This window comes from Leptonotus elevatus, chromosome 5 (assembly GCF_054856555.1).
Source record: "Leptonotus elevatus isolate MCC_2025b chromosome 5, RoL_Lele_1.0, whole genome shotgun sequence".
Classification (NCBI taxonomy): Eukaryota; Metazoa; Chordata; class Actinopteri; order Syngnathiformes; family Syngnathidae; genus Leptonotus; species Leptonotus elevatus.
In genome coordinates, this window is record NC_141243.1 from 6,882,933 (window position 1) to 6,900,746 (window position 17,814).

The 17,814-nt window shown below is 38.4% G+C and overlaps 2 protein-coding genes across 7 annotated transcripts in view; both read left to right on the forward strand.

Annotated features, from left to right (window-relative positions):
* The window catches only part of rhobtb4 (Rho related BTB domain containing 4), a 38,811-nt gene extending 34,062 nt beyond the window's left edge, over positions 1-4,749 (forward strand). For all 4 annotated transcript variants that reach the window (XM_086076193.1, XM_086076194.1, XM_086076196.1 and 1 more), the window contains one exon: positions 50-4,749. In XM_086076193.1, the coding sequence (XP_085932319.1) occupies positions 50-228 (179 nt within the window). In that variant the 3' untranslated portion in view covers positions 229-4,749. The remainder of the gene's footprint in view (positions 1-49) is intronic.
* A 6,558-nt stretch (positions 4,750-11,307) lies between these two features.
* The window catches only part of LOC147173499 (uncharacterized), a 36,451-nt gene continuing 29,944 nt past the window's right edge, over positions 11,308-17,814 (forward strand). The window contains exon 1 of one of the 3 annotated variants that reach the window (XM_086076908.1): positions 11,308-11,487. In XM_086076908.1, the coding sequence (XP_085933034.1) occupies positions 11,486-11,487 (2 nt within the window). In that variant the 5' untranslated portion in view covers positions 11,308-11,485. Of the gene's footprint in view, positions 11,488-14,849; positions 15,267-17,814 lie in introns of those variants that run through there. The other 2 variants (XM_086076907.1, XM_086076906.1) reach the window with 2 other exon arrangements.

Below are 17,814 nucleotides of genomic sequence, written 5' to 3' on the forward strand. Positions count from 1 at the left end.
ACAGCATGTATGGATTTACAAATCCATCAACTTGTGTGGCATTATGCAGACAACCAGAGGCACTTTGAGAAGCAGCGCTGGCCTCCCGTTTGGTTCCTGAAAGAGGAGGACCGCTACTTGCGCTCGCAGAAGGAGCGCGAGCACGAGGAGGAGATCTTGCGCAAGCAGCACACCAAGCGAGGCTGGTGCTTCTGGAAACAGCCGTCCTCTTCACCGCACGTCTCCTAGGCGTCAACAGAAGAGGTCCAGTTGGAATCCTCCCCATCCTTGCGCTCTCTTTCTCTCGCTCTCTCTCTCTCGATGCAGACCTGCACTCACTTTTCAGAGGGAATGTACTGTATTGTGCCTCTTTTCAACCGCGGGAGTTGCAGTTATGCCTACGCAATGGCGTCGCTAGAGCAAAGTGCTTCCCTGACCCACTAGGGCCTGTGGGAGGGGGGGGGCAGCAGCACACTTCCTTGGTCCCCCTTCCTTCATCCCGTCCATTGTGTGATTGGACCGGGAGCAAGGGCTGTCAATATCTCCTCGTCTCCACCTTCCATCTCGATTAGCTCCACTTTTGTTTTAATTTGACCCGTGGAGTCGGGCGAAGGGGGTCACCTCTGCCTTCACTACACAGACTGTTAACTTGCACATACAGACCCTTTGCCCAAGATCTACCTGTCTACAACCAGCACTGGATATCCAGGAAGTGACACAATGTAAGTATTTTGATACAAGTTGTGCTTTTTTTTTTTTTTTTTTTTTTTTTTTTTTTTTTTTGTAAACCCCTTGCACCTTTTTTACACGACGAGGGAAGTTGATAGGCCTCCTCCAAGGAAGTGTCCGTGATTGTCTTGACTGTCGAATTGGAGCACATTTTTCAAATTGAGGGAAAACCCCTGCTGTTAATGACATCTAGTTTGTCTCCTTCACCCCCCCCCCCCAAAAAAAAAAACCTCACCTTGACCACTGGCCAAACGGCACTTCGGAGACTTTGCAAGTGACCACTCAATAGCGTTGACGGGGATACGGAGCCTTAACTTGACGCCTCTTCCTGGAGGAACGACGCATACAGTATTAAACAAAAACATCTGTAACGTCCATCACCGCCACTAGGCTGCATGGAAGCGCCTCAGCAAGCCTGCCTTTACACCACTGCACCACTGGGGGCAGCACTGCTCAGGGCCCCGGCACTACACAGTCACACTTTTTATGCCTGTGACTACAGTACGTTGTTGTCTGTAGTATGTACAAGGAGTATTAGGGCCACACTGAACAAATCATTTTCCCAGAGTTAAGTCGTAATATTTGCACATGTGAACTTTGCAACTTTGTTGACCAGTAATTATAATAATTCCAAATGTTTGTTGTCTAAATGTGCCTGTATGTCTCCACGCACTTCACCATGCATCCAAAATACCACCAGATGGCGCCAGAGCAAAAACAAACAAACAAACACAACAGCAAATATGAGAGTTTTTCAGTGAATAGAGCAGAGGTGTTCAAACATCAAAAATCTCCGGTTGCCAGGGCCACGTTGACATTTTTTTACTTTGATGTATCAAGCACACCAAAAATCTGTCAATCAAGCAATTGTAGATTGTTTAGATATTACAGGGGGGAATTTGCTTTTTTTTTTTTTTTTTTACACGATACCTTTACAGCTTTCAAAAAATAAAATAGTTTATAGAAGGGACACATTTTTGCTTGTAAAAAATATTTTCAGCACAGCGTTATGAAAATAAATTACTTGTTTAAATGTAAATAAATAGTTAATTTACATATTTAAAAACAACAGTATAAAACCCCATGTATTAGTAGCAGTTATCATTTTTAGTGCATGCTGCGGGCCGCTTAAAAGGGGGTGGCAGGCCACAATTGGGCCCTGGGCTATAGCTTGGACACCCCTGGAATAGAGGGTAAGTGCAAAACAAAAGCTGGCACGAGGCAAATCCAAATGAGGGTTCACTGTGTTGAATAAAAAAAAAAAAATCTTTATTCTCATGACAATGCGGTTAAAGTTTGGTTTTCTCGTAATATTGAGGCTTTCTTTTCACTTTTTTTCTCAAAAATGTGACTTTATTATTGTAAGATAAACCTTTTTTCTCGTGATAACAATTTACTCACAACATAACTTTTTCTTTTGTAAATCGCAGCTTTATTCTCACAACAGTGCACCTTTCTAAATACTTTCCTCCTCCTCCATGGTTTCTATTTTGTTTTCATTGTGGCCCGAGTACTCCTTTCGTTGGTATGTACAATATTGTGAGGAGTGTTAAAAAGGAAGCAAGAGCACATGCAACATGTTATTGAGTGCATTTATGAACTGTGTTCACCTCACTCGGAATACCAAAGCTGTGATTTCTCTTTCTTCCCCACTTTGCTTCATTTCTGCTTCCTTTGCATCCTTGTTGCAAAAGAGGGGCCACGCGGTCGGGCAAGTGGTTTGTAGTGCAAGGCACACGATGGCGTTTGAATCCCTCCTCAAAAGGAGAGGAAAAAAATATTCACTTTGCCTTCCGTTCCTTTCGCTGGAATCGAAAATGGTGCTTAAGACACAATACAACACACGTGCACACACATTAGTTCTGAGTTTCCAGTTTTTTCCTCTTTAGTTAAAAGTGCAGCAAGTTTCCAAGAAGGTCATTCAGTTGAGCATGTGCTTGATGTGCGTAAAAAAAAAAAGAAAAAAAAAGATTTTTAGAATGTATAGCGTTCCAATTTTACACACACAGGGTGATTTGGGAGATTTTCTATTGAATTCTCCACCAATGTGTTGTTGGTTGAGCTAAGATGGATTTTTTTGGGGCTTCTGTGGTCACGTGAAAACAAGACCTGCCGGTGCAGAGTTCTTCTCTGTGCTTTAGCTAGAAAAGAAATGGAGATGGGATGGGTTTGAGTCATGTGGGGTCGCAAGTCCCTTTCCTCCGCTGGAGCTACGATAAAGTCCTGAAATAGAATTTCGAATTGGAGCTCACGAGAGCCAAGCCAATTTCTCAGTGAGGAAAAAAAAGCGTAAAAGGCAAAAAACAGTTCAAGACTTTTGAAAGGAGACACGAAAATTTGGTAATTGAACAGATTTTCATGGCTGCTATTTGTTTTATGAATTATTGGAACGGCCCAATTAGCATCTTCCCTCAGTCCATGTGCCTTATATCGGACAAAATGAGTCAACATTTGAGTTTGCGAGCTTTGCGGTTCGGACATTCGTCCGCACTAGAATCACAACTTGATTTTCCGAGCAGATGACTTTGAATTCATCTCTGCAGTGACCACATGGCCCCAGATTCTTGTTTTGATGTGGATTATTTGGACGGGGAAAGACTCACGCCGCGGACAGAAGGCCGTAGAGCGCTTGCGAGACGGGAGACAAAAAAAAAAAAAAAGTGCTGATTCCTGAAGTGAAGATAGAACTCAATTTCAAACGGTTATTTAAGCATGTGTTGGTAAGGGGCAGCCACTTAACGTTATACAATACAGTAATGTCACTTTGCTTTGGAGAGCATTTTTCTTTTGAAGTTGTTCGTGACCTTTAACCCCCTTCTTTTTTTTTTTGAAGCGCTGACTTTTGTACAAAGATCATTTTCGCTCAGCGCGTTTAACTTTGTGGTAAAAAAATAATAAGAATAATATGCAGGGACGTTTATAAACATGCTTCAGAAACTAAGAGGCAATCATCAGACTTTGTATTGTAACATTCTTGGGGTTTATATAATAATAATAATAATAATGATGATGATGGGTGGAATGGTTATTGAAATGGAATGAGCGGTGATCTTAAATTAAAAACAATTAAAATATTGTGAGGGTTAAGTCAGTCGTCACTATGGTGACCTCACACGGGCCAAAGTTATACTGCACACAGACGTCATGTTTGGTTTGTCTTCGTCGCGCCGTTTTTACCGTCACAACGGAGTCGTTCATGTGCCTTGAGTGAAAACGTTCACACTTGTAGCCCTGTACTGGCTGACCACTATTAACATGCTTCGCTTCTCAAGTTAATTAAGCCAAAAAGTAACCACATGCAAAAGTAACATTAGGCAGCTGGGAGTTTATTTTTTATTTTAATTAAAGCAGCAGCAATGACACGAGTTTTGTTGTTGCTGTTGTATTATCTGCTCAAGTTACGCAACAGTTGAATTGTGAAACAACCCTGCACACCAGCAGTTCTCGGCACTCTTTATTAGGTGCCTGCACTTTCTATTATGTAGCCTATAATGAAGTCTTGATATTATAAGCTTTCTCCATCACAACTCATCTTATTACTGTGTCATCTTTACTCCGCATTCAGTATTACTGTATACCGCTCCACGTTCAGATGCGGTGTGAATAATCATGTCGGATTAAATGCAAACATTCGCTGTGACAGCTATGTATAATATGATGCTTTAATGAAGTGAGATTAAGTCCAGTCATTGGGAAGATGGATGTCATGTTGGAGGATTGCGTGGACTGAATAGAATAGTTGTGCACTTTTGTTCCCATGTGACTTTTATTAACCTCCACTGCTCATGTGTATTACCATAACAACGGTGAGCACACCTTCACCCGAGACTGTTAAGGGCTTTCAAAAAGATAAAAGAAAATTAAACAATCAGAATGTTTGCTACTGTTTGCAAAGATGTTTTGAAACAGTTTGTAATATTTTTTGAACGGCTATGATTTGTACAAAATTTACTTTTTTTTTTCTCTCGTTCTTTTTTGTTGTTGCCATTTCAGTATTTTGATGTTTGACATGGATTTTATTAAAACGGTTAATCTTTTGAATTTGTCTACTGTGTATTGTTTTGATGCATACATGATCCATTAGTCCATATACAGTGCATGTATATTGTTGGTAAACGTTGAAATATGATACAATTAATATTAATAAATATAATAAATAAAAATTCTGCATTATCATCATACTAATTTGAATGTGCCGGCATTATTTAGACTTGTTTGTTCATACTTTATACTACGTAATACATGAGTGATGCTAATAATGCATTACTCAAAAGTATTTCGTTTTTTCAATCACGACCACGGGGGTGGTCGCTGTAGCCTATCCCAGCTGGCTTCGGGCAGTAGGCGGGGTACACCCGGAACTGGTTGCCAGCCAATCGCAGACCATGATAGTAATGAAATGTCTTTAAATGTCTTTAAAAAAAGAAAAAAACCCATATATTTTGGGTTTCTATGAGCAAATATAAATAAAAGATTCCTTTCAAAGGTCATGTCATGCTACTATTTAATAATAATTCAAAACAGAAAATGATTGTCCAATTTATTCCTGTCCCTAATTTCACACGCTGCTACTTGGTCTGAAAATATGATGCAGCAGTGACCTCTAGTGGATAGAAGGAGTCATTAAGACATAGGGCAACTTTAACCTGTCAACCTGACATGGGAGTTCTTATTTATTTATTGAATTTATTTAATTGGTTGTAGTTTTTCACTGGTGCTTTTTTTTTTTTTAACATAATGCTTATATAAGTGCTCACAAATATAAAATACTTTATTTTGCAATTACAATAACATAAATATGCAGAAAATACATTAAGTGTATGAAAATGCTTATGGGCTCAAGACATTATTTTCCACCTTACTGTACAATACAGTTCAGGTCAAATTTTTACATTTGTCAGCAATAATCTCCCAAATGTCATACTTTTACTCTGGAATTTGATGACTTTTCCTAAAGTTACTCAAAATACACACACACACACACACACACACACACCCACACACGCGCACACACACACACAAAGAAATTAGTTTAATTAGAATTGTGTAAGTAGGTTAAATTCAGCATGTGTTTAATGAAAGAAAATGGCAAGACTATAAATGACATTTTATTTTTTTTAACTCATTCACTACCATTGACTATAGACGTCAAAAATTCATGTGAACTATTTCTATTAGTTTCACATTTTTAATTTTTCTTATTAAAAACTAGATTTTTTTATTGTTCATTTATAACAGATATAAAATTATCATTACGATTAAACGGCCATTATTTTTAATTTTTTTTTTTTTAATTAGGCCCGTCAGGCGATTACATTTTTTTATTGAAATTATCACTTCACTAGTTAACTAACGATTAATCAAAAAATTCATATCTGTTCTAAATTTACAAAAAAAATGTCTAGGTTTTCATACGCTTGTTAGCAAAATTGGAAAAATAAAAATTAAACTAATAGAAATAGTTTAAATTAATTTTTGACGTCTATAGCCGTCAATGGCAGTGAATGAGTTTTAAGGGACAGTTAGCGCCAAATTGGATGAAAAACATATAAAATATCAGTTCTAACATTGTAAAGTGTGTAACAAAAACCAAAGTCATATTATGTGAGTAGATTGAGTCGGCAAAAAAGCGACTCCCCGAATTTAGCGATGACTCATGGAGCCGACCGACCATGGTGAGCTGGAACTTTTAATGAAGGCGCTCTCCTGAGAGATCAGAGGACGGACGGAAGGCGTCGCCATCGTGACGTTAGTCATGTGGTCAATGATCATCATCTTGAGACTGTTGACAAGGGAAGGTATGATGTTTGCGGCATGTGAAATAGTTGCTTGCTGATATCTTCCATATGTGTGCAGTTCAGTGACACCATCAATCAGGTAAACACGAGTACTTCTATTTCAAGTACTTTTGCCACCTTTGCATTTAGGCCATGAAAAGTCGTAATCATTACTTATTAACTGTTTGTGGTCGCCGCCTCGGCAACTTCCATGCCCGCTCTGTCATGAGCGTGGACCGACTGACTCGCGTCAGCGGCCTCGTGTTCAAACACCGCGCACACATGTGGGGCTGTGACATCATCACATCTGGCTCCCATTGCCAGTGGTTGACTCAGCAGGACATGAAAAATTTGCGACTTTGAGGCCGACGAAACCAAAGAAGGAAAATAATACATGATTTGAAGATGCGTATGTATGTTACTGCATCACCGATGGTGTAGTGGTTCACTTGCCTGACTTCGGCTTGGGTCCAGTCAAATCGAGACTTCCTTCCAGACTAATCGTTAAAAAAAAGAGAATTTTTTTTTTTATCCAGAAGACCTCATGAAATACAAATAGCACGAGAAGTAGCCTGCAAGGCACCAAAGTTGTCTCCCATCTAATTGAGGGGAAACTTCCAAAACTGTTGTGAGTGCAGTTGCCATGGAAATGTTTATCCGATAACGGAAGAGTTTGAATTCAAAGGAAGGATTAGTGTTTGCTCGGTTCGTTAATCCGGTTTCATTGATAGGACTGCAGAATGGCGGATGATAAACAAAAGAAATACACTGGATTGTGTTATTGGACCGTGTAGTCCTTTGCATGCATGCGCAGGAAGTGTGTATTCACACATGCATGCGCGCACACAATTATAGCAAACCAAATAACTAAAATTAGAATTTGGGGAAAAACATTTTCGTTTATGAAATAAAAGTAAAATGGAAATGCTTGTTTTAAATGAGCGTTTTAGTCTTTTTTTATTAATTTTTTTATTAATGTGATGCATGAGTTTTGGGGTTTAATTTTAACTCATTCACTGCCATTGACGGCTATAGACGTCCAAAAATTATTTTAACTATTTCTGTTAGTTTAACATTTTTTTCTACTTTTGTTAACAAGAGTATGAAAACCTATATATTTTTTATTGTACACATTTGTGATTAATTGTGAGGTGACTAGTGAAGTCATGCGATTAAATACGATTAAAAAATTTAATCGCCTGACCCACTGAATTTTTAATAATCTTTAAGTCGCGTCAGGCAATTACATTTTTTAAAGTGTAATTAATCGCATGACTTCAATAGTTAACTCACGATTAATCACACATTTTATATCTGTTCTAATAGTACAATAAAAAAAATCTAGGTTTTCATACTCTTGCTAACAAAAGTGGAAAAAATGTTAAACCAATAGAAATAGTTCAAATGAATTTTTTTTTTTTCCTTTTTCTTTTAAGAGCTCAGTATTGTTCATTCGGAAATGTCATCATCATTGCTCTTCTTTTTTTTATATATATATATATATATATATATATATATATATATATATATATATATATATATATATATATATATATTATTTTTTTTTTGTGTGTGTGTGTGTGTGGGTGAGTATGTGTATGTGCGTGCGTGCGTGCGTGCGTGCGTGCGTGCGTGTATTTGTTAGCTCACCAGAAAACCTATTAGAAAAAATCTCATACCGTTCACCTAAACCGAACACCAGGAGACCCGAGGGGACCGAAGAAAACCAAGGAAGGCGAAATCCAGCACCGACCAGTTCAAATGAATTTTTGACGTCTATAGCCGTCAATGGCAGTGAATGAGTTAATGTATTTATTTGAACAGTCCTGTACAGCCATCCAGAAAAAGGAAGATGACAAACAATCCATAGATTAAAAATAAATAAATTAAATGAAATAAATACAAAATTAACTCATTCACTGCCATAAATTAATTTCCCCCCAAAAATAATTAAAAAAATTAGGGGCAACAGGCAATTAAATTTTTTAATTGTAATTAATCGTATGACTTCACTAGTTAACTCACGATTAATCGCAAATTTTATATCTGTTCTAAATGTACAATGAAAAAAAAATCTAGGTTTTCATACTCTTGTTAACAAAAGTGGATTTTTTTTTTAAACTAATAGAAATTAGTTTAAATGAATTTTCGACGTTTATTGCCGTCAATGGCAGCGAATGAATAAAAAAAAAAAGAAGAAGAAAATATTATTACAAATTTGGGGCGCCAGATGATTAAATTTGTAATCGTAATTAATCGCATGACTTTACTAGTTAACTCACGATTAATCACAAATTGTATATCTGTTCTAAATGTACAATAAAAAATTCTAGGTTTTCATACTCTTGTTAACAAAAGTGGAAAAAATGTTAAACTAATAGAAATAGTTCAAATTTTTGACGTCTATAGCCGTCAATGGCAGTGAATGAGTTAAACTGAAACAACCCCCCCCCCCAAAAAAAGTAAACTAACTAGTAAAAACGACTTTAGAGCAACTTAATTAAAAAAAAAAGTCAAACAAAATAAAACCAAACCATAATGAAAAATCCAAAACTAAATAACCCTGACACGCATACACACACACACACACACACACACACACACACATACACGGCCCAAGGGGACGATATCTCAAGGTTGTTGTCAAGGCGCATAGCTGAGCAGTCACCTCATCTGGAGGTCTGCTGCGAACACACACACATTCACACGTTTTGACCCCACTCACGCACAAGCACGGCAGGCGCGTTGACATTAACCCACGCCCTGCAACATGCACACTATATTCTCATGCACGTAACATTTCATCTTATCTCAAATCATCACTTGACACAATGATGACAAACAGACCATAAATGACTTCTCTCGTCAGGTAAATGTTTTTACACTCTTATCGCTTGTGACAAATATTTACTGTGTATATTGCTAACTGTAGAGTTCTTAATGTTAACTCATTCGCTGCCATTGACGGCTATAGACGTCAAAAGTTCATTTGAACTATTTCCATTTAACATTAATTTTATTTCCATTTTTGTTAACAAGAGTATGAAAACCTAGATTTGTTTTTTCTACATTTAGAACAGATGTAACATTTGTGATTAATCGCGAGTTAATTAGTGAAGTCATGCGATTAATTACAAATTTTTATCGCCTGATGCCCCTAATTTACGAAAAAAAAATAAGAATCTTTTTTGTTTTTAAGGAAAATATTATTTAAAAAAAATAACTAAATCGTAATTAATCGCATGACTTCACTAGTTAATTCACAATTAATCCCAATTTTTATATCCGTTCTAATACAATAAAAAAAATTGGTTTTCAAACTTTTGTTAACAAAAGTGGGAACAAATGTTTTACAAATAAAAATAGTTAAAATGAATTTTTGACGTCTATAGCCGTCAATGGCAGCGAATGAGTTAACATTTTGCATTTGCAGTATGCTGTGACTCAGTATGGGTTATTTATATTGTAGCTTTTTCTTTCGTCATCACGATGCCATACCATGTTATGTTAAAGTCCACCAAAAGACCTCATAATAAAAACTGCCACTGTACAGTACTGGGCCCAAATAAAGCTGGAGCAATTGCTACATCGAACCTTTTCACAGATCTTGTTGTTGCTGGTCTGGATGATGATGGCCAGGTGTGCGGAAAAAAAGTGGCATGTAGAACAAAGAGTTAAAGGCTCAGACATATATTATTAGCGAAGACTAATGACAACAGCAGGACAAAAAAAAAAAGAAAAAAAAAAGGCTTCAACACGTCTTTGACCTTTTCAGCAGTTGGGCTTGTCATTTTGAAGGCACAAAGCCAGCGAGCGCTCCTGAACCGTAGGAGCATCTATCGGCTTGAGTCAAGTCGATGAACAATCAAAGAGACTTACCGGTGAATGGACAGTGAATTAAGTGCACACTAAGAGGCCAGGAGCGGATTTTGCGAGTTAGTGGAGCTCTCCACAAGCTGTCAAGCACAGTCTGTTAGTCTAGACTCTCAGGAAGGCAGGGGGCTGGACAAAGAGCTTGTGGCAATTAGCGAAGGACACATTTAGGAGAAAATGGCCATTCCTGCATAAACATACACGCAAACGCGTACAAAGCCCCCACTGGACATACCCGGCACATTCCCACATTTAGACCCGATGGCCAATAACCGCCGCACCCTTGCAGAGGAAATTCCACAGTCCTCTAAAGTGGACTCTAACAGCGCCCGCAGTTCACATGTCCAGATATGGACCAAGACGCTCCAAGGGGCAGGAGAGCCTCTAATAACAGGAAGTTGTAAGAATAATAGCAGCGGGAGGATGTCACGGAAGCTTCCCGCCTCCAACAACCCCCCTGCAAGCTCGATTCAAAAACAGCCCCATGCATGAGGATGTGCTGCGTTATTTGTTTTCACGTGTTTAAGTACCACACAGCTGTGTGGAAGTCAAGTCAAGTCAAGTCAAGTCAAGTTTATTTGTATAGCCCTTAAGAGTCTCAAAGGGTTTCACATGCCCTCAGTTGACAAATATCCAGGCTTGGGGAGTAACGGAATACATGTAGCGCCGTTACGTAATCAGATAAGAAAAAACAAAACTGTATTCCATTGCAGTTACAAGAAAAAACATGGATTACAATTTCTACGATGAGAGAGAGAGAGAGAGAGAGAGAGAGAGAGAGAGAGAGAGTGCGAAAGAGGGTGAGAGAGAGAGAGACAGAGTGAGAGAGAGAGAGACAGAGTGAGAGAGCGAGAGAGCGAGAGAGAGAGAGAAGGACGGAGCGAGCGAGAGCGCGTGCACGCCCGCGCGAGTGGGACCGTTGCTTCATGTCCGGGAGGTGGGGACAAACGAACTGACTCGTCGCGTCCTCCTCACGCGGGCAGTTTGAAAAAGCTTCACGGACGGGAGGAGGAAATGACGACCGGTATTCCCTGGAATTTACTCTGAGCGAAAGTTTGAGCTGAGAGTCCAGCGGCATGCTACGCGCTGTAGCTTCTTGCTAGCTAGCCCGCTAGCCTACAACCATAATGTGAGTTACACCTGCCAAACAAATCTTCCTCTCACTAATTCACTATTTAAACATCGTGCACAACATATACACGGCTAAATTTGTGACTGGGATAACAGTTCATCTATCTATCTATCTACCTATCAAACTGAGGTGTGGTAGCTTTTCAGTGACAGTTTGAATCAATCAATCAATCGCCTACATGCTTTTTAATTACACAAGGTAATTTTAATTAGACCCGATGTTGGTCATCGCGAACGAGCAAAGGCCAGAATCTCTCATAGTTGTGCCAACCAGTAGGATCCTTAAAAAACATAATAAATGACTTGGTGTTTGACGCCCATGAAGGAAATGCTTCATGTTTGACCAACCGTCTACCTTAAGCCGGCGTTAGATGTGATCTGAGCACATAATGGTTAGATTGACTTTCTGCTACCAAATTGGTCGACTGGTTTGCCAAATTGGTAAACCGGTGCAGCAAGTCTTGGCTGATCCCACAATTAGGACCGGTGGTGCAGAAATTTGCTGTGGACTAAATCTTCAATCTTTGTTTAGTTATCTTTAATTTTATTACTACTATAAAAAAAAAATGTTACTATACCAGTTTCACTGTTTAAAAAGCTCAAAGTCACGGCTGAGCTGGAGCCCATCCCATCTGACTTTGGACAATAGGCAGGCTACGCCATTGAATTGTTGCCAATCACAGGGCACACATACTGTACAGATAAAATTCACACTCATTCACAACCATCTTAGCTTTATTCATAGAGCGCTTAAAGGGGAAGTCAACCCCCCAAATTTTTCTTGGCAATATGTTTTTTGTTTGATTAATTTTGCATTACTGGAGTATGAATTAAGCAGTAAAATCCAGCAGTTTTTTTTTTTTATATCAACATCAGAAGGCGGCCATTTTGCCACTTGCTGTCGAGTAAAAATGACATCACAGTTGCGCAGGTCCCAGGTAACAACCAATCACAGCTCAACTTCAGACAACAGGTGAGCTGTGATTGGTCGTTGCCTGAGATCTGAGCAACTGTGAAGTCATGCAAATGGCAAAATGGCCGCCCCCTGAGATGGATAAAAATGGCTGGATTTTGCTTCTTAACTCACATTCTACAAATGTAATATTAATCAGAATGTCATGTTTAGATTAGCGATAATATAACATATTGGTGTCAAGAAATGTTTAAGGTTGACAACAACCATAACTAAAGTGGCTGTACATATTAAAGACAAAATAATAATAATAATACGCACGGTGGTGACACGTTTCATATATATATATATAGGTAATGTTTGTGTATTTGTAATGTTGCTTTATTTTAAATTTTCAGTCTGACTTTCATTTTCAATTCTTAATTAGACTATTGTTGATTTTGAAAAACATACACTCAGCTATCACAAAATTAAACACACCTGCACAAATTAATGAGATTCAAACCAAGATTTGTGTCCTAAATTCTGCTTTTGTAAAAATAATAATGTTGTTCTTTTTCATTGACACCGCACGTTATCATTACCAACTGCATGATTGTTGTTGTTGGTTCACATTAACAGCAAACTGGAAGAAAAAAAAAGTGTGGAAAGAATTTTGGTGCCAACTCATTTCACTTTTATTACCATGTTTATACAAGAACAATCTCAATAGTGTTCCCGAGCTCATGAGGGTACTTCACTTCATCATCCACAAGGCACACGTAGAGGCCCATTCAGTGTTCCTACAGTAGTGTGCGAGTGTGTTTGTTTTGTATTGAATTCAGTCTGTGCGCTTATGGGTGCATGTCTGAGCATCCATTCATGACAATGTTTGTGTGCGATTGTGCGACCAGTCACAATCAGACAGCCACACAACCTCCCGTTGCTCTTTGTCTTATGCCACACACAGGCTCCGTTATACACAGTTCCCATGAAATTGCTCCTTCTTTCGCAGTAAATGGCTCTTTATATATATATATATATATATATATATATATATATATATATATATATATATATATATATATATATATATATATATATATATATATATATATATATATATATATATATATATATATATATATATATATATATATATATATATATATATATATATATATATATATATATATATATATATATATATATATATATATGTGTGTGTGGAGTGATTGTGGTGAATGGAGCTGATGAGTGGGCACACATTATTTTACAAGGCATTAGTTCGGCACTATATTACACTAGAACCTCGGCTTATGAACACCACTTTTGTGAGCAAAATGGTTTACAAACCAAATTTTATGACAGATAATAATACATTATACAACAAATAATACATGCATACTGTTAAGTATAAAACCGTGAATGTATTCATTTTATGTAGCATAAATAATAAATACATGTATTTATATTACGGATGTGCCCCCCCAATTTTTAAAAAATATTTTTTTATGAATGTGATGCATGAGTTTTGGGGTTTAATTTTAACTCAGTCACTGCCATTGACGGCTATAGACGTCAAAAATTCATTTTAACTATTTTTATTAGTTTAACATTTTTTTCCACTTTTGTTAACAAGAGTATGAAAACCTATAAATGTTTTATTGTGCATTTAGAACAGATATAAAATTTGTGATTAATCGTGAGTGAAGTCATGTGATTAGTTCCAATTAAAATTTTAATCGCCTGTTGCCCATAATTTTTAATAGTATATCTATATTTAAATGAATTTATGGCAGTGAATGAGTTAAATTGTAGCCACATTAGCGAGTAGAAGGAAAAAGTCACGATAAAGTTGTTGTTTTTTTGCAGCGTAGGAAGAGCATATGCCGGTGAGTAATGTTAACATGCTCCTCTGTATACATTCCTGAAGCGTTTTGTATGACAAGCCGTTCTTTTGAATGATAAAAGTGCAGTGAGTAGCGCACTAATTAGCATTAGCGAGTCAGACTGGAGTAGATCATGACGATTTTTACTTTTCACGTCTATAAATTGAAGCAGAAATCATTATCAATCAAATCATTTTGAATCGAAAATCGATTCTTAATCAAATCGGAGACCCAAAAATCGGAATCGAATCGAATTGTGAGAAGATTCCCACCCCTAATTTATATTAAGTAAATGTTATTATTTATGTAGACTAAATAATGAATAATTACTCCAAGTCAAAAAGCGCAAATGTATTTTTGTAGAATAAATTAAATGATTTAAGTAGAACAAATACTCTATGTATAAAACCGTACATGTATTTATGTAGAATAAATAAGAAATAAATACGCTAAGTAGGGACGCGCCAATAAGATCGGCTGTTTGCGTGTGCACGGTGCTACCCAGCCAGTGAAGTCATTACGCTTTCCACTCACTCAACAGGAGGTGGGGCTTTTTCTTTTCTTTTTTTTTTTCCCCTCCCGAAAACTTATTCCGCTGCCCCCTCTCTCAGCACAAAGCCCAGTGTGCACACTACGGTCTCATCCACGCAGGGAGTGCGCAGCGCCTGCACGACGGATTGATTGTTCCACTTTGAAACTTGAACCCACGTTGCGTGCAACCTGCGTGTAAGCCTTCCGTGGACTGCTTTCTTCTTTTTCCTTTTTTTTCGGATTCTCCACTGTGCACGGTTGTTTTTTTCCGCCGTGGCTCATCCCTGCAAATAGTCGCACCCCGATCACAAGTAGGGGGACCAGTGAAGAGTCGATCTTGCGGGAAGAGGTCTGGACCCTTAAACGCACCATGAGCATGCAAACGGTGAACCTTGATACCTACGGCCTGTCACTGCTCACGGCAAAGGAGGATATCCTCAACCATCGCTCCTCGACCAACTGGTAACAATTTCCGTTTCATTAAATCCAAAACAATCTCGTTGTGTTCGAAGTATAGCTTTTAAGTTTTTCATGTTGGCGAACGAGCTGTTGCGTAATTGGAGGCTTTATTTCATTAATCCAATGAGCAAAAGTGTTGCTCTGCAAAACGGTGCACGCAACGTGGGCTATTTTTACAACGCTATTGTCCTACACTCACGGTGAGACACTTTTTAAGTACACTAAAGCTTCTAACCTCGCGCTTGAGAGTGTACGAGAGAGGAGGTGACGGTTCGAGCATTACGCACGCAGAGGCGCAGACACTGACATTACTCACTGCCCCCAAAAGTGTAAGATCCAAGTTTCCTCTGCTCAAAGGTAACGCGAAGCTTGTCTTCTTTGCTGGCACGATCAGGTTTCTGCTCGCTCTGTGTTTCTGAAAGGTATATGCCTCCTTTAATTAATTAAGTGGACACACAACCAGCACAAGATGAGCCCATGCTTTAATATTAGTGGTCGACGACAAGCTAGGTTCAATGTGCTGTATTTGTTTGTTCTCCTTTTTGCTTTCTGAATACAGTTGATGTCGTTTTATGTCCTAGTATATTAACATTATTGTAAGCCACTGTCAAATGAACATTAACAGTACACCACATTTAAATTTAGGAAACGATGTCGCTACTGACAAAGGTGTCATTCAGTAACTCCCGTTAGGGCAATGCACGATTCTATATGACAGAACAAATGTCTATATGACAAAATAAGAGTCATAAATACAGAACCCTACATAGCAACTGACAACTTTATCATCATAAGTGAGTAAATGCAGGACCTTAATACAATAACCCCACGACCTAACCCAAAACACGGTCATAACATTAGGAAACTGTACTTATACTAAATAATGACTTCATTAAAATATATTGTACACAAAAATCAAATGAAATAAAAATTACCTAAACAAATGTCATCCTGTTAATTGTTTTTTTTGTTGTTGTTGCATAAATCGTAAATTTTTTTGTGTTTCCTGAAAAAATTACTTTGCCGATTATTTTAAGAAGGTGTCGATGTATCAACTTAAAAACTGAATGCAATTTAATTGGCCTTAGACAGTAATTATTTGACATACCAGGAGGGGGAGCCCTTTTGGTTCGCATACCAGACGATTATTGTTGTGGAACTGCGCTGTATCTGATTAAAGACAGTTTCGACTATTTCAATTAAGTGTCTATCTACACAATGGGGGAAAAAAGTAATATAAATACTTACGAGTAAAATGACGGGTATTGGCGTTGAGATCAAACCGTGCAAAGTGGATAAAAGACAGCTGTACACTGCAGAACCTCAAATGAACAGAATGCACTCTGGGACGCTCTTGTTTTCATTTGGAAAACATTTTGTATTGCCATTGCAAATACAGAATGTAAATGGACGTAATCAAACAGATTCTATTAAAAAAGAAAAACAAATACAGGAGATTTGTACTTTTTCCCTGAAAGCTATTATATACACACCTGTTAGTAGGGTATAATGTACTACTCACGCACCCACCTGGAGGCCAATTAATGGCAGTAAGTCTCACTGCGATCGCGTCTGCAATACACTCCCATGCAGAAATAAATACCGTGTGCCATTGTGTGTGGTTTGACAGATGACTCATGACATTGTGTCCTCCGGGCGTATTGGAGATGATTGTGTACATGGGATTGTTTGACAGGCGGCAGATAGTAAGCCTAAGAATCCAATGAGAGGCTGAAGTTCAATACAAAGTTGATGCTGAACACGGAACTTGGAAAAGATGATCCCAAATGCACTGAAGGAATGAAACTGAACATAATGGAAATGGATGGGAAGCCCCCCCCCCCCCTTAGCCCATTCAAATGTGAGCTCTTCATTCATGCAGCTGGAGTCTGCAGAGTTGGACGTCACCCGCGTTCTACTCCCACACGAGCGCACATGTTCTGCAGTTCTTCAACCCGTCATTTGGGCTGCTTTGAGGTTATTAAAAAACTGTGGTCGCATGCGAGGAGAAGTGTGCGTGCTGGGAATGCTGCATTCAATGTGAATAGGAAGAAGAAGAAAAAACGGAATGAGAGCTGGGTGTTGTTTTGACGCGTCACCATGGGGATGTGCAGGTGTCAGGTGGTCAGGTTGCAGGTTATCACACGGGATGACCTGACGTGGGGCTGCTGGCAATGGATCCTTTGTCGTCTCATAATGGATTGTTTATTACCCGTAGGACACTTTATTAGGTACACTTGCACAATTTAATGATTGACAAATGAGGAATAAGGATGTTTAATGTACTCATTCAAAGTCAGCTGGGATGGACTGTTTTGATGGAGGGATGTTTTTGTGTACTTGCAAAGTATTTATGGAAGGCAAAGAAAACAAAGTTTCCTTCGATAGCTTGGAAGTTTTGATCGGAAAGTTAGCCAAGATAGTTCAGTTGTACGAGCACAGTTCCTTGTCTTCAACTTTCCATGTCTGTGGAATTCCTGGGAAAGCAGTTTGGTTTGCACATTGTATTAATTTTCAACAGACCCGCCAATGAAGACGTATTGCTGCCAAG